The sequence below is a fragment of the Bombus impatiens genome, unplaced genomic scaffold (genome assembly GCF_000188095.3).
Source record: "Bombus impatiens unplaced genomic scaffold, BIMP_2.2 scf_0377, whole genome shotgun sequence".
NCBI classification, from domain to species: domain Eukaryota; kingdom Metazoa; phylum Arthropoda; class Insecta; order Hymenoptera; family Apidae; genus Bombus; species Bombus impatiens.
In genome coordinates, this window is record NT_176796.1 from 696,776 (window position 1) to 718,333 (window position 21,558).

The 21,558-nt window shown below is 47.5% G+C and overlaps 2 protein-coding genes across 3 annotated transcripts; both read left to right on the top strand.

Annotated features, from left to right (window-relative positions):
- The first annotated feature begins 6 nt into the window (after window positions 1-6).
- Window positions 7-11,978, top strand: LOC100740462 (protein Star-like). 2 transcript variants are annotated; one of them, XM_003489770.4, is made up of 6 exons: window positions 7-1,156; window positions 6,338-6,529; window positions 8,231-8,444; window positions 9,096-9,260; window positions 9,381-9,572; window positions 9,742-11,970. In XM_003489770.4, exons 1-6 carry the CDS (start codon window positions 1,083-1,085, stop codon window positions 9,925-9,927), a joined length of 1,023 nt encoding a protein of 340 aa, XP_003489818.1. In that variant the 5' UTR covers window positions 7-1,082; the 3' UTR covers window positions 9,928-11,970. The 2 variants fall into 2 exon arrangements, with proteins under 2 accessions (XP_003489818.1, XP_033176829.1); XM_033320938.1 differs by lacking the exon at window positions 7-1,156 and adding an exon at window positions 5,237-5,433 and having other exon boundaries at window positions 9,742-11,978.
- Window positions 11,979-16,878: 4,900 nt separating this feature from the next.
- Window positions 16,879-21,306, top strand: LOC100741225 (facilitated trehalose transporter Tret1). Its single transcript, XM_012386220.3, has 7 exons — window positions 16,879-17,062; window positions 17,142-17,314; window positions 18,230-18,759; window positions 18,850-19,155; window positions 19,420-19,622; window positions 19,749-20,270; window positions 20,306-21,306. The coding sequence occupies exons 2-6, from the start codon at window positions 17,233-17,235 to the stop codon at window positions 20,059-20,061; spliced, it is 1,434 nt and encodes a 477-aa protein (XP_012241643.1). The 5' UTR covers window positions 16,879-17,062; window positions 17,142-17,232; the 3' UTR covers window positions 20,062-20,270; window positions 20,306-21,306.
- Window positions 21,307-21,558: the final 252 nt, after the last annotated feature.

Consider the following 21,558-nt stretch of genomic DNA (forward strand, 5'->3'; position numbering starts at 1 on the left):
GTGTGTCTGCACCGGGAATCGGGACGCACAGCCGGCGAAACGCGCGCGAGTGGGAGAGGATTGACGACGGGAAAGAGAGAGAGAAAGAGAGAGAGAGAAAGAGAGAGAGCGAGCGAGTGAGAGAGTGAGAGAGCGAAGGGGGGAGAAGAGAGCGAGACCGAGTAAAAGGCAACAGGGGGGAAAGAGAGTCGAGGAGAGAAAGAGAACGAAAGAAAGAAAGGAAAATAAGGAGGGAAGAAGCGACAGGGACGGCTGTGGATCGTGTGCCGCTCTGCAGTGCGACATTCGACGACAACACACGCTCGTTGCTTCCCGTCCCTTCTACGGCACACCGAGTGCTAATCAACTTTCGTACACACGCGCGCTCCTCCGCGTCTCCTTCGCTGATTCCGCTTACGGACTCGTGCTCTCTTCGCCGCCTTAAAAACGCCGTTTCTCTTTGTTCCCGCGACTCCTTCGACCTCGACGCTGCTCGAATCCGCGAGTCGATCGGGCGCCGCACGCTCGTCGATACGCTCGCGCGAGCTTGTCTCGCGTATACGTATATCATATACGTAGAAGAAAGTTACGTGACTGTACAAGGATCGTGGGGAACGTTCGTAAGGGCCGGTTTCTAACGACGCGGTTTTCACTCCGATCGAGACGGTAGTTGCCTTCGCGATGATCGATGTGGTGAAGAAGTGAAACGATCGCGCGTTCCAAGTACGATAGGCGGAGGTATTTCAGGATTTCGTGAATCGATTTGCGAGAGAAAGGGAAAAAGTAGAGCGACGGTCGACGCGTTTTTCCCCGCGCGTCAGAAAATCCGGCGGTTTGTAAACAGAGAGAGAGAGAGAGAGAGAGTCTCGACGAGTCACGAAACGAGCAGACGCTCCTACTCGCTTTTATCGACGATCGTTTCAACAACGTGCGAATCTTGCGCGAAGAAAAACGTAATCCGACCGGCCGAGTGCAGTGTTGGCGAGACGTGGAGGCATCGACGGAGGAGGATGTGCAGGAGGTCGGCCTGGTGATACAGCCTGGTCGATGTCTTCCGGGCGACGGTCACTTTACGTACGGGATGCGAGACACGAGCCACGCGAATGTTGTACCTCGTTGAATCTTCCTTCTCGCCAGGCGAATTATTCTGGACCGGCATGGAACCTGTGAAAGCCAAGTACGTAGTTTACATACATCGGCTAACTGCGGGAAATTTCGCAGAGTCGGAGAAACTCGTCGACGATGCGCGCGCTCGGCTCTTCGTCCGCCGCCTTTCGTCCACGATCTACGTTGGTTTCCGCTCGATATTAAATTGCCGCGACGCTTCGTCGACCAGTTCGCATCTCCAGACTAACTTCGAGATCGTTGTTTTCAGTTTGTGCGCGTTATACGCACGATTCAGAGACTGGAACGGAGACGAGCGATATCGTAGAAAGCCGCGTTTTCGCCGACGTCGACGTCGTTTTTTCGTGCTTTTCTTTTGTTCGCTATGCGCTGTACTTCCTTTTGATTAAACAAGTTCCGTTAGGTCCTTCCTTTACCGACGCACCGACGTACCATATCGATATATCTCGTTTACTCGCGCAAATATCTCTTCGTTACAATTATCAACGATAATAAGCCGCTTTTCCCTTATCTCGTCCTCTCTTCTTTTTAAGTTCAAAGTTTTCGCTCGAATATTTACAACGAGATCTTCCAGTTCGTAAATTCTCGGATTCTTATTCCCGTGCTTCTCGAACGATTCTCCTCTTTATACGAACAATTTCCTTCCAATTTGTTCCTTCTACCATGATTTTATTTCTCTCTGCGTCGCGCTTAACTAATCGTTTCGACCGAGCAGAAATCTCTGGATGAGAAATGGCGCCAAACGTTCCTCGTAGCCTTCACCTTCGACGGGTTTTTCAATCGACGCGCTTTGCGTCGCACGCACGCCTGTCCGATTTCCAAATTTCTATTTATTACTATCTTCGACGCGACATTACCGTTTCGAGCGCGGACAACCGTGAAATGGAGTTTACTCCGGTCGCGACGAATGGAGCTGACGTCGATACCATTGCCAGGCAAACTCGCAAGAAACGTCGTTTTCCCGATATCTCCCCTCGCGGAGAAATTCGTAAATATTTCGTGACTCGGTTCGACGGCCATCGATCCACCGGAACTGGGGAATACGCGGAAAAAGTCGATCGGGAACGAGTCGGCCAAATAGAAAGGGGGGAAATGGGGAAAATAATCGTCGTTGTTCGACGTTTTCTTCCCGATGGAGGAGTTGCTCCGTCGGAGGATAGAGCCTTCTTCGTGCTCGCATAAATTTCTTTCTTCTCTCTCCAATGACGACGCAGTACGAAAGGGTCTTCCGAAGTGAATTTTCCGTATCGTTTCGGATTTTTATATCTATCATTTTCCATAATCGTGGCGCGCGTCACGGAACGTACTTTGTCGTCTTTGTCGTCTGATGCGTCTCGCGATCTTTGCGAAGGTCGCAAGGCGTAGTAGGAGCGAAAACGAGGACGCGCGTCTAATGGCTCGAATCTACGTAATTCGTCGCTAGCTATCTACGCGAGTCGCCAAATTCCCATTCACGATTGACTTACGTGCGAACAGGCTTGATAAAATTACCGTCGCGATCGTTATTATCGCGTTTGTAAAGCGCGGTAGCAAAACGTCATCTCTGATCGGATATTGTGCGCGTAACGGCAATCGAATACGGTCACGCGTTCGTACGGCTGAATCGAGCTCGGCAAATTCGCCGCGCAACATCCCCGCGATACTTTGGAAAATTGAGTTTTCCACGACGCGTTGATAATCGAAACGTCGCCGCTCCAATTTTCGTCGCAATCGCGTCAGTTCCGCGAATGGGCGTCGACTTTTGTACACGTTTCGACGACACTTCCTCCGTCGAAGGACTCTATCTGCGATTAACCGAGGTCTCGTTTACGATATTCTTCTTTGAAACGGTAACTTTGTCTCTTTTTTGCCGTGCGACTATCACGGCAGAAACAATTCGGATTTCGCGTACGTTGGATCGACCACGACCACGGGACGATGCACGTTGCTAACGGTATTCAAACAGACCTGGGTACATACTCGTATTTGCTTACACCTCACCGTCGGAGTAACGATCGCAGGCTGACCGATCGATCCGACGATCAAAGCGCAAAGCTGCCGTCGAAAACGCACTTTCGATGCGATCCGCCGCTTCCAGCCTCGTCTACCTTTTATATTCCGTCCATTCGCGCGTCTTTCGTCGTCGTCCTAAGCGCTAGAACTCGCAACTCGGTATGTCCATCGACGATCGGAACGAAGAAGTCGAGACGCGATGCACGGAGTATGCCAAGATCGAAGCAAGGCGCTCGAGCTTCGGCAATAAAATTGGGTCGTTTAATTCAGGGAGCGTTCAACGCGTAAAACGCTCTCTGACGTGTCAACTACCGTCGCGTTGTGGAAATTAGGCCGCGACAAAGCGCGTGGTTTTACGCGATGCGCGCTACTTCGAATCGATTCATCGATGACATCTTGTCCAAAGATTTGGAGTAAAAATCGGTTTGCGAGGGTTGACGATACGAGACGTAGGATAAATACGGAAATAAATTTCTTTCTATCGTCTTTCGTACGAAACAAGGTTTACTCGCAAATATCGAAATACGTGGCTTTCGGAGATATGGAAGGGTTGGTATTCTTCTGGCGGAATATCGTATCCAAAGGTTTGCGCGTGGCAAGTTGTTTCCGATCGGTGGCTACCGGAGTTGCGGAAACTCGCTTAGAAAGCGCACGGTTACTCGAATGCCCGCGCTTCTGTTTCGCGATTGCCGGAATATGGAACGTTTGGTAGTTGGGAGACTTCTACGGTGGGAGGAACGTAACTTTTGTAATATTCGCTAGAGTTCCGTAGGTACTTCGAAGACGAGCTTCCGTCTAAAACAACGGATTTAAAAATTCAGTTTGTTCCGTGTTCTGGTCGAATAACGTTGCCTACGACGACTTTCCAGTCCGTACAAACAATAGGAAACGTTCGTCGCTACTCGCAACTTACTTTCCCCCCATTAGTCTCTTTCATTTTGCAACGCGAGGTAACACCGTTTCCGCGTTAACATCCTTCCGCGTAACGAGGCTCGCTTCGACCGACCGTCGTCCTTCCCTCGGTGCTCTCGCTCGAACAGACGAGAAGAAAATTGCTGAAACGAAGTCTGAATGGAGTAAACGAGACGCGTAATCTGTTACGAAGGAACGGAACAACGCTAGGAAGAAACGACGACCGATAACCGAGCGTATTGTTGCTGTCGTCCTTTCGGATTTCTGGCACTTCGTTGATCGTTCCGACGGTAGATCAAATTCCCTCGATAAGTCTCTCTGTACGACAAACCGATTTCTCCGTACAAATTTTCGCACAACGACGCGTGACATTTTCATTGGCAAAATTCGTATCGAGATCGCGAGCGAAGACCAAAATTGTTAGTTTCTTGGACGATAACCTTGGAATTTTTACTTTTCTTCGTATTCAACGGCCAAAGGCTTGTCCGTGGTAAGCTTCGCCGACGAAGATATCGCGTGATTTTGCGCACGTTGCAGGATGGAACGAATTGATTGCCATTTTCTCGCAGTTAGAACGGCTCTATAGCGCCTTATAACGAAGTCGTAACGATATTATATCGTGATATCACGTGGATCGATGGAGAAACGGGGCCACGTTGCGAGGGAAAGATAGTTGCATCAGCTAAGATGCGGTTGCGTTACGGCATCGTGTGAAAGTTTAGCTATTCGCACGGTGAGCGTAACACGGATGACATCAGAAACCGGATCGTCTCGAATCTCGATCGAAAAAGTCGATTTCACTTCCGCGTAGATGAATATCCTCCGTGTAGATCGTCTGGTTTGTTCTTTCGTCCCGCGTCCGCGTCGACCATGTACGCTCGTGCGTAGTCGATAAGTACGATCGCCCATCGATCGCACTTTTATGCAGCGGGACGATCCTTCGGATTATATTTACGACTATGGCGTGTGTCGACTGGGTACGTCTTGCGTTGTAATAATCGTTCGAGGCACGATGCATCGCGTGAAACTCCAAGCAACGACACTCGTCGCCGCCATGGAGAATGAAAAAAACGAAGAGACGCAGATATATCGTACTACGCTGGCAGGGTAAATTTACTTTGAATTTACTCGTCCGGCGGATAGAACGATTTCTCCGAGAGTACACCCGGCTAGAATTTTCCACTCTTAGAAACGATTCTCGTTTTAAAGTCGTCGAGGTTGACGTTACGGCAATAACTGGAATTACAGACAGACGGAATACTTCGCTTACCGCGGATATAACGCGGCGAATGAGTTAACTCTTCGAGAATCTTACCTTCTGCCCGGTCGGTGTTCGTCCTTTCCCGCGCTCGGATCGAGTTCCCTTTCGAATTCGAATTGCAACAGGATCTCGTGCCCGTTATCTGGTTATTACAGCGCTGCGAGGTACGTACCTGTGCAAGCAGCTGGTTCCCCGGTGAATTTAAACACGGCATTGAGTCAAATTGCAACGAAGCCTCGTGCACGCGACGATCGTATCGCGGTCCGAACTAACGTAAGGCGGCACGCGTTGCGACTGGTTCGCAAGTGGCTTCGTAACTCCGTAGACTAGACGAATAGACTTCGTCTAGAGACTTCGAGAGACTTCGTTGAAACGTTATCCTTTGCTCCGGTCTTCCTTCGCTTCCGCGTCTCCTGTTTTCTATTTTCTATTTCTTTCTTTTCGTCGCGTTTCTTCTCTCGCTGCACCCTCCCGCGTTGTGTACATTTATGTTCCTTTTAAATTCGTCCGAGCGCCGAAAGTCCTTAGACGTTGGAACGTTAAAGAGTAGGTATGTTTGGGAAGAAAACGGCAAACGAACTTCGAATAGTACTTTTAAATAGAGACTTGGCGAGGATCGAGTGACATCGAAGCCCTCGAGGCTTCCTTTCGTAGATAGGAAACGACAAACCGAAAGGTCGATGCCGCGGGGTCTGCGGCACAGTCGTTTACGACGGTAAACTCTCGTAGAATTTAAAGGGACGTAAAATTTTTACGAACCGCCACGCGTACGATTCGACGAATCGTCCTTCCCCCTAGGTACGAAATAAGCATCGAATTATACCAGGGTTTACGACGTTGAATTATCAGCACCGTTACGGACCGTTGGCTCGATTCGATCGAACTCGTCCTCTCGGTCGACTCGATTTTTCTGATCGAACGTACCTTGCTCGATCGGAAGTACCATTCGCGAATATATTCCAGCGAACGATCGTTCGTAAGCGGATTTTTATCGTTTCTCGAGCTTTTTTCTTTGCGTTGCGGTACGATATAATCGAGCATCGAGGGTAAACGGTCTTATGGTTGCAGAATGGCTCCTACAGGGATGCCCCCGGTCAACGGTGTTCTACAGTCATCCACGGGATCGACTCTGTCAGGGAGCACGATAGCAAACTACAAGAAAAGCTGCTGGAGAAGAGTGGCCTCCTGCTTGGCGTTTCTCGCCGCTTTTTCCACTGCCATGACCTTGCTCCTCGTTTGGAGCGAGGCCACGACCATGAGGTAAGTTTCTTCGTACACGAAGCTAAAAACAGGAGGAAAAGGGTATCCGGTCGTTGCTCGTTTTCTGCGAATGCTTTAATCTCGTTTGTCGCTCCATTTAGTACGTTTAAGAAATATGAAAGTTGATCTTCAAAATTTAAATACGGTTCCTTTCTTACCCTCGTTGTCCCGTGCCTTAAAAGCGTACATGTAGCTGCGTACAAATTTTACAACGCCGTAAAATGAAAAACTCCGATGCTTCTGAAGCTATCGTCGCTCATCCCCGTTAGTCCAGCGAGAATGTTTGGTGTCCCTTTTTGTTGCTCTCCCCCTGTCTCTCTCTCTCTCTCTCTCAATATTCCGTATCCCGTTCGTTGAAATTTCCAGTAATCCACGTGTCAATTTATGGCAATCAGGGAAAAACGAACGACAAATCGAGGACCGTATCGCTGATTTCGATTGATGTCTACCACAATTACGCATGCGTGTTGGTCCATCGCGAAACCGACCGGTCGTCTGGCCATTTTTCGAGCTCGTTTATCGTAGAAAGTTAAATATTTGATCGCAGGCTTTCATCGAGATTCGAGTGACAAAACACGGGTAATCCGGATAATTGATAAAGATCGTTTCAACTGTTATTAACGCCGATTGACGAGGTATTTGTGTAATTTCGCTCGTAATTTATACTTTTATGACGCGATTCGTCTCGCAGGCAAAAAAAAAAGAAAAAAAATATACTTTACAAGCGCGATGTACAAGTTGTTTGCCTTCGGGCGAGATTCGATTAATTGCGTCGTTTCGTTTTGACGACGTTGCATCGTTTTCGATACAAAAAGTAATATTAGCGTGTAAATGCCAGAGTAGATAAAAAAGAAAGCGTGGAAACACCTTTGATACCACGCGAGTAGTCGATACCTCGTTCGAGACGCGTGAAACAGCCAGTCCCTTATCTCTGGAGATCTGCAAAGAGCACGTTTCCAGTCGCGTTAAAGAAATACGATTGTTAAACGAAGTTAATTACTGGGTCACTCGAGACGATTATCCTTTCCCTCGGACCCTCGTGACAAAGGCCGCTCGACACGGGTCTTTCGAAGAAAGAACGTTCAACGTTTACTCGAAACAGGATCGCTATTAATATCGAACGTTGTTAATTAATCGACGTAATTAATTCGCTGTACTCGTTTGAATTTTAATCTCGAGCGTCCACGAGTTACGTAGCCGCGTCGTACTCGAAAATATTTGCATATTAAAGAGCTCGCATTCTTGGCGATCGTCTACGTATACTCGGGTCGTTTTATCGTTGACTCGATGCAACGGCGGAACGTAACAACGGTAAAATAAAGATAGACGCGGATGACGCGAATAACGTGGCCCACGCGAATCGCGATTCATCGTCGGATCTCCGAGTTCCAGCAAATCAGATTTTACGCCAAATCCGACAAGTACGAACAGAAAATTGCGCCCTCGACTTCCTCGCAAGAATCGAACGATCCGTCCAACGATACGTTCGACCGATCGTTCGAAACTTTTAGTCCGTGTAGTCGAGTTCCCCGATAAACAAACGGGTATAGACGCATTCGCGGAGGCGTTCGAACGTCCGTCAATAGAACGTACACACGGCCTAAACGAGAAACAGTTCATCAACCACGTGTGTACATGCCGGGCTTAATAAGAGCTCGGCCGTCCATGTGTACTTACGTTAAAGCGGACGTTTCGTTGTAGGAGGCAGGCGTTCGACGCCAACATGACCAGGGACTACGTGTTGAACAGCGTCTCGATGGACAATCCTGAATTAGTCGCGTACATCAGAGAGGTTCAATTGAAGCCGACCACGCAGCAGGATCCGTCGAACGGCACTCAAACCGCGCAGGAGAGGTACGTGGCGGGTCTGACCGAGGGAAAACGCGAGGGCGTGTACGTGGAGTACATCAGCAGGGTAAGGAGAGATCTTTCTCGTTCGTTTGGCCGACGACGGCCACGAGTGCCGTCAGCTAATTTACCTCCGAGGTTGATTTCCTCCCGAGTTTTAATAAGCAGCGAATATCAGTCAAAGTAGGAAAATTTGTTTCCCCGTCGAGCTTCGTCTCGTAGACATCTTATTATCTTATTGTTACGAGTCAGCGAGGAATTCAAGCGGTTTCGCGTACTTTTTGATTATTTTAACGCGATATTTTGATTCGCCACTCGGCTAACTAGAATAATATTTAAGTAGCGCGTATATTTAAACGGGACTATATTTATCGAGTCGAAATTTCAGTCGGAGCACTCGACGACTAATTGAATTTCTGCCGAATAGAACTACCGTTAACAAGGAGATGGCACGAAACAGTTGGCTGTGTGCGCGTTCGATGCTTTAGGTTGACGATAAGAGAGCCCGAAAAGGATTCGAACGCGTCGATGCGACCTTTTTAATTTCTCTTATTTCTATCGACTTCTTACGTCCGAAGCATTTTCGTTAGAATTTTCGCTCTTAAAGTCGGAGAAAGGAGTAGGCGGAGAAAAGATCGCCTGTCGAGAATTCGGATACGCAGATAATATGTTATCGCGAGATTTATTTAAGAATTATACGAATTATTTCCTTTCGCAGATAGGTGCCATTTCCAGTACGGGCTGGTTGGAACGTAACTTAAGTTGGAAAGGCGTTCTGATCCTGACTGATCCCAGAAGCTTCTTCGAGGCGCACAGAAGCACCAGAAATCCAAAGACCAGAGTTCTTCACGCTTGCCTCAGTACCGACAAGGATACCAAAGAAGTGAGCGTATATTCGAAATGTTCTTTGAATCGTATCCGCTCCGCCGATCCAGACAAATCTCGTTAATTATCTACCTACGACGACGCTTTTGTCTCTATGCGAGCTCGTTCGAATTTGTAGATTACCTATCATCAAGAATCCGAGGTTCAAGTTACCAAATTGGGCGAAGGGCCGAACAGCCTCGTGCCGTCGGACGACGGTTTCCCGACCACGAGATTGAAATGCTTCCCTTTGTACAGCGTTTTATTGGCGTACAGTGCCACTACCTTGGATTATCTGAGTCTAGATAGTCCGGATGCGCAAGACAGTCAGGTAAATATCGTTAGGGATTTCCGAAATTCCGTATCCAATACGTTTTATGATATTTTCTCCTGTTTTCGTACGACGGTCCGTTCCTTAACTTTTCCGTCGTCCAGCGTGGATCGTTAGAAAAGTGGATCAAAGAAAATATTTTCTTTTCACGTTGATCGTGTTTGTGCAGGTTCTGGATACGATCCCCTGGGAGACCACCAGGATATCCGTAGTGTCTATTCGCTGGAGTCCTCATCATAGCGAAACCGAGACGAAAAGCCTGATCGATAAGATGACTAGCAGACGATACAAGCTGATGTACACGACCGACACCGGGAACTTGATCTTCCTGTACAACGCGTTGCTTAAGATTTGAACATGCTTGACTAGGCTTGCTTTCCACCGACGCAGCACCGTTCTACGTTTCTTCGTGCGTTTTTAAACAAACACGGGCTCCAACAGCGACGAGAAATATCTTTCTTTCGAGTAAATGAAAAATCGTTGACGGAACGGCGTTCGTGACTTTCCTTTAACGATCGAACGAAATCTGGGTCGCCGGAACGATTCTCGCTTCGTCGTCGAATCAAAGGGGACGCGAACTCCGTCGTCGAACGTACCTTTTATTTTCTATAAAAATATGTTTCTTACCGAGCGTGCGCGTATCGGATCGTAGAACGACCAAGATTTTTCGTTTTCCTCCGTTTATATACATCGATACGCGTCTAGTATCGACGAACAAACTAGCCGTTTCTTCGTTCTTCGTTTATCTTTTTTTCCGCGACAAAGACTGAGTCGAGAGTTATTTCCCCGAAGTATAGTTATCCACAACGACGCTGATCGACCAGAGTCTCCGGCGTCGAACCTCCTTCGTACGAACGTACGATTCAACGATCGATCGATCGTCGTTTTTGGTGCGGACAAGCTCGTACGCGCTTTGCTTTACGGCGAACGAAGGAAAAGAATCGAGAGAAACAAGCGTATTTGGTTTCGTATTTTCGTATTTTAGCGTAGATTCGTTTTAATCTAACGCGGAGCCAGCGTCGGATCAGGACGATACTGGCACGTTTTACGAATAACGTAGACTTTATTTTGTCAAAGATCGACAGCATCGTGACCTACTAGTAGTACCCACCAAAAACGATCGTTACTCGCGATTTAACGAGCTCTGTCACAGTGATAACGGATTTGATTACCTACACCACGGGCCTTATTAGCACGTAAGTCGATACTTAATTAAGCTATACTAGGATACGATAAACTGGTTGTCCTCTGCTCCTTACCAAGGGCTGCTCTGCCGTGCCCCTTTATCGAGTCTTTCGTAGGATCCCAGCAGTCGTTGTTTTTACGACCAGGATAAAGTAGGTTCTTTATCGTAGGGCGGGAGCGAGGGATAGAAGCGGGGGCGGGCAGGGTTTCCAAGTTACTCGACACCAATCATATTCGAGCTCAAAATTGCCATCTGCTCGCTTTCTTTATTGATTTTTCACGATGGTCGTTGCCGTTCTTGGCCTACGGCTTATTCTCCGACCCGCAAGCAAGCGATCGCTTTCGTTCTATTTTCTCTTAGGACAGGGATACGGTCGTTGGCCACCTTTTGCCATTTTGTACGAAAGACCTTCGTACGACAGATCTCGAGAAGTTTGCCGTTTCGAGAAACGAAAGAACTCCACCTAGATAGGAAGGTTCTTCGAGATGAAACGATTTCTTACGCTTCTTGCGAAGACCACCGTAGGAGCGAAGGAAATCCGGTGGTACGAACGCGTCCAGCGTGGCGCTTTGAGCAAAACGATAGCCGATTACAGGGAGCCCGATTACTTAATTACGCTATTCTCGCGATAAACTTAGCAGGGTTTATCGGTCGTCTGGCCATGGTCACCGGTGTCGAGCAAATGGCAATTTATTTTCGACCAGCGTCTCGTCCGATGGTATCGATCGAAGGAAACGGATCGTTCCTATTTCGACGGAACGTTCGTTGTTCGCGATATTCGGCTCGTATTCGGCCAGATACGACAGACGGTATACGATAATACGCCTTACGACCTACGACCCGTCGCTGTCGGTCTGGTCGAGAATTGCGAGCTGCGCTTGCAATTATCCGACACATAGACGCACGTACGCACTCGTACACGCACTCGTACGGGTTTCGCTCGTTTGTACTTACGTTATCGGAGGTCCGCCAACCACCGTCTCCCTGATCGTCCAGTCGAGAGACGCGTCCTCTTCAGCTGTTTTTTTTTTTTCTCACCTCGAAAGCACCCCGAGAACAAGATGTTTGTAACGCGTGTTATTTCGTTCCGAGAGAAGCGGGCCAATTCTTTCGGAGAAGAATACGCGTAGATATTTTGGAAATTCGTGTTTTTTTTATATTCCACCGAAGAAAAGTGTATTTTTGTTTTTTAAAATAAAATCAGTAATTTTGAAAAACGACGGTCTTCGTTAAGCTTCTTTTACCCGTCCTGCGCTACTCGTGGAAAATTTCATTCGATAGACGGCGCTAATTGCTCCATTCTATGGCCAGAACCACGCAAATTCTCGCTTCTTTGTCTTCCGTGGGAAAAGTTTACAAGGTCCGTTCTAATAGTAAAGTGGCAAACCACTAAACGCTACTTGTACCGTTCTTCTTTGCACGTTCAAGGACCGAACTCCTATCGCACGCGGCGAATACATCGGAGAAAATATGGCAATTTAGCGATAAATCGCGCGGGTTATATTTTTAATACGTCTCCTACCGCACCGCGTTTTCATCGACGAAGCGTCTCGACGCGATGGTCGCCTCGAGCGTTCTGCGAGGAAGATGGGACGACGTAGCTCGCGAATATCTCTACGGTTTGCGATTCTTGTACGTACGCTTGAAAGGTGGTGGAAGGAAACGGAGAACCGTCTTGGAAACGGTATACTCGACTTCTCCCAGCGATTTCTTTTTCACCGAAGGAACGATTACGATTCGACGTGGAAGATTTTCGAGTCGTTGAAAACTCGGATCGAAGATTACGATCCTTCTTTGACGATAGTCCTCCGTGTGCTTTACGAACGATTTATAATCGTTGGGAGTTCGATCGTCCAAACAAGACTTCGAGAAGAAATTTCGGGAAGAGAAATTCTCATTGCGAGAAATTTCCTGGGAAACGTGGAATGTTCCAGCGATCCGTCATCCTGATGAAATACTTGTCAGAGGGAAAGGGCGTTTTGCCGGTTGTTTCGTTAAAATTTCCTTATCACTCACCGTATTATTACACATTTATCTACGTCGTGAATCGTCGTGAAATTTTATACGTTGCCTCTCGCGACACAAGCGGAGAAAATTACCGTCGGATGCAACATCATCCAGGTCAGCTGGGATCGCGTCATTCAACGTATAATTCTTTTTCATTAGCCACGCAGAGAACGTGGAACGGAAGAGGTTCTATCTCGCCGGCATCATCCTCGTTGCCTTTCCTGCGTTTTAATTAATTAACTTTTCGCCAGACCACGCGCTACTTCTCGTTTTGACTTTTCGTTACCTTGTTGCGGCACGCGATCCGAATCGATCACCGGCAAGTGGGTCAGCCCGCGAAATAACACGGTTTTCCCTGGAAGCGCGCAACAAGGCAATAAAAACTGGCCAGTCGTTCGTTCGCGATAAATTCCGAGTTAGCGAACACGAACTCCGAGACGGGAAGCTGTTACATTCTGCCGGGATCGATCATTCCGCCGCTTCTCCGTAAAACTGAAAATAATAAATCGACGTAAACGAAGAAATACCGGCGGCAAGACGCGTCAGCGATAACGAGGAAAATTTGATTCGTATCGCGAACGTATCTCGCGGTTGGGCGTTCGCGATCGATCGCGAACTTGATCGATACCCGAGTACTTTTTTCTCGAGGACCTTGCCATCTAATTATTCTATTGCGAGGCTTTTTCGCGCTTCGACGCAAATTTTCCGACGAGAGTGTCGCGACAAGTACGATGGAACGATCCGATCGAACCGAAGTCGGAAACCAGTTTTTACAGTTTTTTAAAGCGGCAAGGTGAGATCTGGCGAAGGTGAACTTAACGGTAGCGGTTACCGCGGTTCGTTCCACTTCAAAATCGTTTAAAGGCTCGGTAGACGCGATATTCGATTTCCGGATTTCCGTATAATGGCGTACGTTTAAGAGCGTAATTCTATCGCGAGTCTATCGCGTTCTCAGAGTAGTTTGTTACCACTTTGTTTATACGTATGTCAGTAGGATATGTATACAGCTTCGGTAATGAACGATTAAACGAATCGCAGAGGAGAAAAGCCGCGTAATCGATGTTACAAAAGGTAAAAATAAAGGAAAATAAATTGGCGAGTGTTGGATGTTATCCTTGGCTCGATTCTACGCTAGGGAAAGTAAATGCGAAACGATCGATGCAACTCCGTCGATCTGTCTGTTAATCGATCGACGTCGCTGCAGGGTGCTTTAATTTAGATCGTGACCAGATCGTAGCGACTACCGTATATTATAGTTTAACGCAAGATCATGCTTGGACGTTTAATCACGGAGGGAAAATCCGATGTCGCTGATAAGTCGTCGGTTTATCTCGGAAAGTTTGCCTTCGGTAGTTTCTTTTCTTTTCTTCGGCCGTATCATCGCCGTGATAAAGATTGCAAACGGCGCGCGCAAGTGTTTGTTATCGTTTGGGATCAAACCGAGATTTATCGACGGTGCTCCTTCCCCGTTCTTTTAACGAATTCCAAACGAATTAAGATAAAGTTTCATTGTCAACCGTTTGATTTATCGCGCTGCTCGTATATCACTCGCGACTTCGCCTTTCGCTACCGACTTCCTCGTTCGTCGTTGGACGATCAGAGTTCTTTAATTACATCGAAGCCTTTATATTCTTATTTTTCACGCCTTCCGATTTACTTCGCTTCCGTTTGTTTCTCTCATTTTTTCGCAGATCCGCTCGAGAAAAGGGGATAAGTATCGAGTAATGGCGATGATTCGTAGCCAAGGTGCGACGCGAGTTCCTGATTTGCGATTTTCGAGCACTGTGAGAAGCCGATAACGGTGATTCGACGGCGAAGTAAGCACGTTCTAACCGATGAAATCGAATCGAACCGCTTGATAAATCGACCCATTTAATTGCTTTTGTTCGCGTTTGGGCTGATTATAACGCTGCAATTATATTTCGATTAGAACGCTCTTTCCAAATATCGATAGCGGGCTTACGCTTAACGATTACGCGCCGTTTTATCATCGATGAAACATCCATGGAATAATTTACTTTGGCCGTTTCTGTTTCTCTCGGGTATAATCGGTTTCTTCGAAATGAACTTTATCGTAAAACGGTGCCGAGAATTACGTCTTCCCGTTAACGTGCAGCGGTATCCGGAAGCGGAGCACGTCCACGTTGACGAGCTTCGTTCGAATAATTAAATTCCTGCGGTGGCTCGACCAACCTCGATCTACGGAGATAACGTATCGCTCGTCGTTGCTACACGTGCCAGCGAACCAATTTATAATTGCCGAATAACGAGGTCTGCGCGGTCACCGTTCGTCGGAATTATAGTTCCTACGCGTAACGGTCGCGTTGCGGCCAGGTCGAAGTACCTTTTCGTTTCGAATTTCCCTGCAATTATGTCCAGGCTGGATGTTCGGATCTTCTTTAGACTCTCTATTTTCGGAGTCCCTTTCGGCGTAAGAACATCGCGGACGGGTCGTTTAACGTTTTTCCAGTCGCCCGCTTCGCTTCGTGCGTTTACACGCGTCAAAGGGCTGACATTCTTACAGCTGTTCCCGGTTTCCCGATTGGAAAATTTTAAGCTCGTTATTTAAATTTCGTTTTAAGATTATCATCGGTATAGGGGCTAGCAAATATACACGAACAAAAATGTAGAAGAAGAATGATCGAACGTAAATTGGTCCGTAAGTCGAAGATTAAAGCCGAGCTGTAAAGTTAAAGACGGTTATATGTATAGGAAAAAGTAAAAATTAAAGGACGATATACTTGGAGATAATTGGAAAATCGAGATTCCACCGGCGAAGGTTTGAGTTTCGGCCTGGCACGGTCTTAACGTTACTCGCGAAAATAAGAAGCAGGGGAAAAGTTGCGAGAAACACTACGGAAGAAACTAAAATTTCTGTCGATGGTCGAATTGCGATTAGATCGACGACGATTCGAAACGCGATCGAGAGATAACGTTGATCCATGAGGATTTTAGAGGAATCGATCGAAGAGGCGCGTTTAAAAGTTGTTTACCGACCGATTTACTCGGATTAGTGGAAATTAAGCGCAAGCTTATGGAAAAGCGGCGATTTAAACGACACGGTAGCTATGTCTGATATTTTAACGTTTAACGAAAAGAAACGTAATTTTATCGATCAAAGAGGGAGGAATTACCTGTTACTTGCAAAAAGAAGAAGATAAGCGTAGAAAGAATTTTTACACTTTGGTTTATGTTTTATTTTGTATTTTACGAACGACGTAAAAAGCACGATAACGCGAGTGCGAGCATTTCTTTCGAATCAAGAGCACGAGAAGGACGAAAATGACAAACATGTTATGCGATGCGATTGAAACGATCGTCGCTTTGGTCGCGATCGATACGAACAGATATCGACGAGCAACGTGCCGTTGCATCGGTAATTATCGTTCGGCTAATGTCGTACGTTTTTCGAATCGTAGGCTTTTAGTTAAATCGGGATTTGATTGGAACCCCCTAGCCAAACCGAGAGTCGAATATACTCTGTACGTATCGATAAACCGTCCGTGTACACGTTTGTTCGTCGAATGCAAATGAAATTGAGAATTACATCGTATGCTAGTTAACCAATGGCACAATAGTATAATCCATCGATGCAACGTCGTGTTTCCGATGAATTCAAGCAGAAGTTTCCATAAAGGGTACCACACCTTGTACCTAGATAAACGTTGCTCGTCGACGGTTGATGTTTCGAAACAGCGGCTCGCAATTTTATTTTGCGTATAACGGAAGACGATGGAGACTACCGTGGAATTTTCACCTGCACCACCTCGCACGACGTTTCTCTGAAAATTCAACGTATAGAAGGTACTAGCGAAATTAAGCGAGAAGCGCACCACCGGCTCTTAATTCCTTTCTGAAAGATCTTCCTCGCCGATTCGGCGTATAAGAGAGCCGAATTTTAATTCGTCCTTACCTTCTCCTTCTTGTGACGGAAATTTTGGCTCTTGGAAATCGACGAACGTAACCCGTGCTGACGCTCCGATTCATTGTAAACATCGATACGTCGTCGTGATTTCTACGGCTGTTTTTTTTTTCACTTTGATCGTAAGCGATAATAAACGAGACTAGTGATAATGATGGTCAGATAGTGGCGGGTGCGATATATGCTGGCCCCTCGCTGTCACCGAGATCATTCGGTTTCACTCGATCGTCTCTGCTCTATCCGAAATATGCGGTTTACCTAAAGTGTTCGTCGCGTCGATTCCAACATCGATAAACGGTGCTCGTTTTACGCGTCGAAGGATTCGAATTTTCTCGCAGCAGAGAGGTAGAAAGAAAGAATCGAGAGAAAGAGGAGGTAAAGGAAGAAGCTCGTCACCGATTACGATTCGATACGGTCGAACGGCCGCTCAATCGTCGAATCGCTGATTTTTCAGTAAATCGTCTCGGTCTGGTGGTGGTGGTGGTACGTGGCGTTCTTCGAGTGCAGATTCACCGATCGACCAGGGGAACGCTAATTCGAAGGAAATGGAAGGCACGGGAATGATTAACGACGCGGCCGTCCGCCAGGAGAGCAGGAAGCTGTGGCAGTACCTCGCTTCTATTTCCGGTATTTCCACGGAAACGGCCAATCCACCTTAACCTTTTCCGTTTTCTTCTTCTTTTACGATTTCTCGCAGCTTCGTTACGCTCGTCGTAACTCGGAGTTTATCGAGATGCCAGACGTTTCGATGGAACGAGAGCGGGGTAGTTGGTAAGGCAGAGTGACGGTCTCGTCGGAGCGTCGATGTAATTAACGAAGTTAGTTCGTGGTATATAATTATGAAATATAAAATATAAAGAAGAAGGTAGGTAACGTACGCGTTAGCCATTCGTTTCGACCGTTTTGAAACTTTCCATTAAAAAGTTTCAAGATTCGAAAGCTGCTCGTTTTTATCGTTCCATTTACCTTCGATTTCTGTTTGCTTCGAACTAACTTACTTGAAAATCGATTGTGTATACTCGTGGAAAAAATGACGCGATACTGATAAAACGTAGAGTGGAAAAACACAGGTTCTCGTTGGAACCGATCGCGAGACAACGGGGGTTACTGTTCCGTGTAGTCGGCGATTCGCGACTCGAAGATATCCTGAAAATCGTCCGGTCGGAACAACGCGTCTCTTCGATGTCGGTCGTAAGGTCGATCGATTATCACGATATTTTATTTTACACGTACGAGTTGCCTGTTTCGTATTCGCCATGCACGTTCGTGATACGAATTTTCTGGCAACTACTCGACGTTATCTGGCCGTGCCTCGTCGTCCCTCGACGTGACGCAATTTTATAATTGAATTTAAGTGTAATACACGAGTGTCGGTAGAACGTACAATTATCGACAGATAATTGCGTAGTTACGTAAACCGTGAGATCGATGGACGAGCGTCAGGTGGGCGAAATAAAAGTTGCGAGTGAAAATCGGGCAGACGGTTTCGAAGAATTTTTTGAACTTGCTCGCGGTCGTTTTAACGGAAGCTTTGTTTTCCAGCGTGTATACTGGTGGTCGGTGTGGGCACGGCTCTGGCATGGACCTCGCCGGTGCTTCCACAGCTGTACGCAGCCGATTCGTGGCTGGTCATCACCAAGGAACAAGGTTCCTGGATCAGCTCTCTGCTGGCACTGGGAGCCATCGCTGGTGCTCTAGGTTCGGGATCGATGGCCGACAAAATGGGACGAAAAAAGTCTCTTCTTCTGCTATCCGTTCCGTTCTTGGCCTCCTGGGGTATCATCCTTGTGGCGACCGAGGTAAAGCTTCTTTACATCGCCAGATTTTTGGTCGGTATCGGCGTTGGCGCAGGATGCGTCCTCGGACCAACCTACATCTCCGAAATCTCCGAAGTCTCGACCAGAGGAACGCTGGGCGCGCTGTTTCAGCTGTTCCTCACCGTTGGAATTTTTGTCGCGTTTATCCTCGGAAGCGTTCTCAACTACACCATGTTAGCCCTCGTGTGCGCTCTCATCGTCGCTTTCTTCTTGGCTACCTTCTATTGGATGCCCGAATCTCCCGTCTGGTTGGTGGTTAGTAACGAAGAATTTCTATCTTCGCGGCTTTCGCGGCTACCACGTTCAGACGTCGACTTTCCGGTGACGATCCGTCGATGCTTTTAGAATCAAAACAGAAAGCAAGAAGCCACGTCGGCCATGTCGGTGCTCAGAGGAGAGGACTACGATCCGAAACAGGAACTGAACGAGATGCAAAAGGAAGCGGAGGCCAGCGCGGGCAAAAAGCCCAGCCTGGGCGACATGGCGAAAGACCCGGTTAACAAGAAGGCTATGATCGCTTCCTTCGGTATGATGTTCTTTCAGCAGGCTTCCGGCGTAAACGCCGTCATCTTCTACACGGTGATGATCTTCGAGGCATCCGGAAGCTCGATGGCGCCGGAACTGGCGTCCATTCTCGTCGCGTTGGTTCAGGTTTGTTCGCTTTAACGTATTTCCTCGATCGATCTTCGTATCGTACGACTGCTCTTGGGAAACTCGGTAAAATACGGTTCTCGGAGGTTCGCGCCACTTGCAACGAACGGAGAAGGGAACTTTTCGTCGCAGCGATCCGATTGCCCGACGAGATCCGATTCCAGTTTGCCGCAAGAGACTCGCGTGATCGCGTTCCAGCCGCGAATCGACGAAGCGATCTGTTCGCGAGAGACGTTGACGGTGTAAACGTTGTTCTATGCGCAGTTGGTAATGTCAGGCGTCGCGGCGTTGATCGTGGATAGAGCAGGAAGGAAGCCGCTGCTTATGATTTCCACCAGCATTATGTCGGTCAGCCTGATCGCGCTTGGATATTACTTCCAGCAGAAAGACGGCGGAAACGACGTGAGCTCGCTGGGCTGGCTGCCGCTAGCCTCCTTGATCGTCTTCATGGTCGCCTTCTCCATCGGGTAAGTCGATTTTTCTAATTGGACGAGTTCGGATCGAACGTTCGATAGGCCTCCCGGTGGAAAGTTCGAAGTATCGACGAAAGACTTTTAAATGTCGGTCCGATGAAACGGATCTGTTATTTTTAGATTGGGTCCGGTACCATGGATGTTGATGGGTGAGCTGTTCGCCGCGGAAACGAAAGCAGTCGCCTCCAGTGTCGCGGTCATGTTAAACTGGTCGTTGGTGTTCATCGTGACGAAAACGTTCCCGATGATGAACAAGGAGTTAGGTACCGACATGACGTTCTGGATCTTCGCCGTGGTGATGGCCTGCGCCACGGCGTTTACGCACGTTCTGGTCCCGGAAACCAAGGGCAAAACCTACCAACAGATCCACGACGAACTTCAAGGTGGCCCTACCGTGGATAAATCGGTTCAACAGTTGAAAGCTATCGCCTGAAAGCGATATCGACGACGATCTTAACGTTAGAAAAATATTTCCAACCTTTTCGTACATTCATCCACTCGAAGCGTTCGAATCGTCTTTCCATCGCTTTTAAACGCCGATCGGATCGCGTCGTCGTATTATCGTCGATCTCGTTTATCGATGGCGCACGACCGTCGCCTAAAATCGATTTGTCGTTATTTTTTCGACAAAATCACCATCAGAATGGTACGGAGTTTCGTAACATCTCGACTCGTCCGACGGATCCGATCGATTTAATTATTTCGTTTATCGACCAATCGCGCGGTGCTGTTGCAAGCAACGCGATCAAGTGCTCGAGATGCTTTCGCGCGAAACGAACGCGGACGTCGTGGTAGAGAACGCGATCGATCGAATATGCCCTCGGCTAACGCGACGCTGTTTGTCCGTTGTACGACCGTAATTTCTAGTCGATCGAATTACCGACGTCCGAAAAAGCTCCGACATCGCCTCTCCCAACCGTCGACGCTTTGCCTCTTGCAATTTTTATCACGTGCCCGTATTTATTGCCCGTATGAAAGCGTATCCGTTCGATACGGTGCTCCATCGTCGATTCATATTTGATCGTTGTTCTCGTAAGCGATTTATTTTCGTTCGAGCGAATCAATCGCGACGATTCGCTGTGACCCCGGCGACAAGGAGCAACGCCGAGTTTCTCGTTTTTCGGTCGTTTAATTTCGTAATGTCGATCCCGCGGTCGTGGAACGTGCCCACGCCCGACATCGTTATCGCCAGTGGACGATTATCTGAATGACGTTCACGATGGAAAGATTCGCCGTTGCATCGTCGGGCGTTCCACGTATCTCGCGCTATCGTCTTTTATTTTACATTTTCCACGATCTCTCGAGGATACGGATACGGCGACCGCGGGACGAGTGTCTCGTGCCGATAACCACGATAACTGCTGCGAGGCTATCGTCTAGTCTGCTAATCGAGCGATCGACGCGTGATTCTTTATAGCCTCTGTTTCTCTCTCTCCCATTTCTCCTTTTTCCACCTTTACGATACATTTTCCGACACGATCGTATCGACGAATCGTACACGACGTCGCTCTCACGGTCGTAGAACGCAGGTGTCCGTTCTAAGAATCAAACTCGACGTCACGATTCGGTGACTTTTTCGACTTTTTTTTACCTTCTTACGTATAAGAAGATTTATAACATTAAAAATGTAAGAAGACAGTCACGCTGCGTACAATAAAGCGTAAATATTAAACTCGTATGCGAGCTATTCTTCCTTTGTGATCGTTCCTCTTCGTTGTATTCGTCGGTCTTCCTTCTGTCGCGGAAAACGGAAAAAGGATAATTGCGAGTTAATCGCCGCCAAGCAACGTAATCGAAATAAACGAACGAAATCACGGATATGCTCGCGAATATTTTCATACAGCGATCGTTGGATCGAGTAATTCTCGATGTCGTTAAAACGCAATCACGGCTAGATGTATAGATAATCACGATAGAAGAAATTTGAAAA

Excerpts from the sequence above, each read along its gene's own strand:
- LOC100740462 (XM_003489770.4), top strand. The coding sequence starts at position 1,083 with ATGTTGTACCTCGTTGAATCTTCCTTCTCGCCAGGCGAATTATTCTGG. Across the intron at positions 1,157-6,337 it reads ATGGAACCTGTGAAAGCCAA|AATGGCTCCTACAGGGATGC; the intron begins GTACGTAGTTTA and ends TTATGGTTGCAG. Across the intron at positions 6,530-8,230 it reads AGCGAGGCCACGACCATGAG|GAGGCAGGCGTTCGACGCCA; the intron begins GTAAGTTTCTTC and ends GTTTCGTTGTAG.
- LOC100741225 (XM_012386220.3), top strand. The coding sequence starts at position 17,233 with ATGGAAGGCACGGGAATGATTAACGACGCGGCCGTCCGCCAGGAGAGC. Across the intron at positions 17,315-18,229 it reads GTACCTCGCTTCTATTTCCG|CGTGTATACTGGTGGTCGGT; the intron begins GTATTTCCACGG and ends TTTGTTTTCCAG. Across the intron at positions 19,623-19,748 it reads ATGGTCGCCTTCTCCATCGG|ATTGGGTCCGGTACCATGGA; the intron begins GTAAGTCGATTT and ends TGTTATTTTTAG.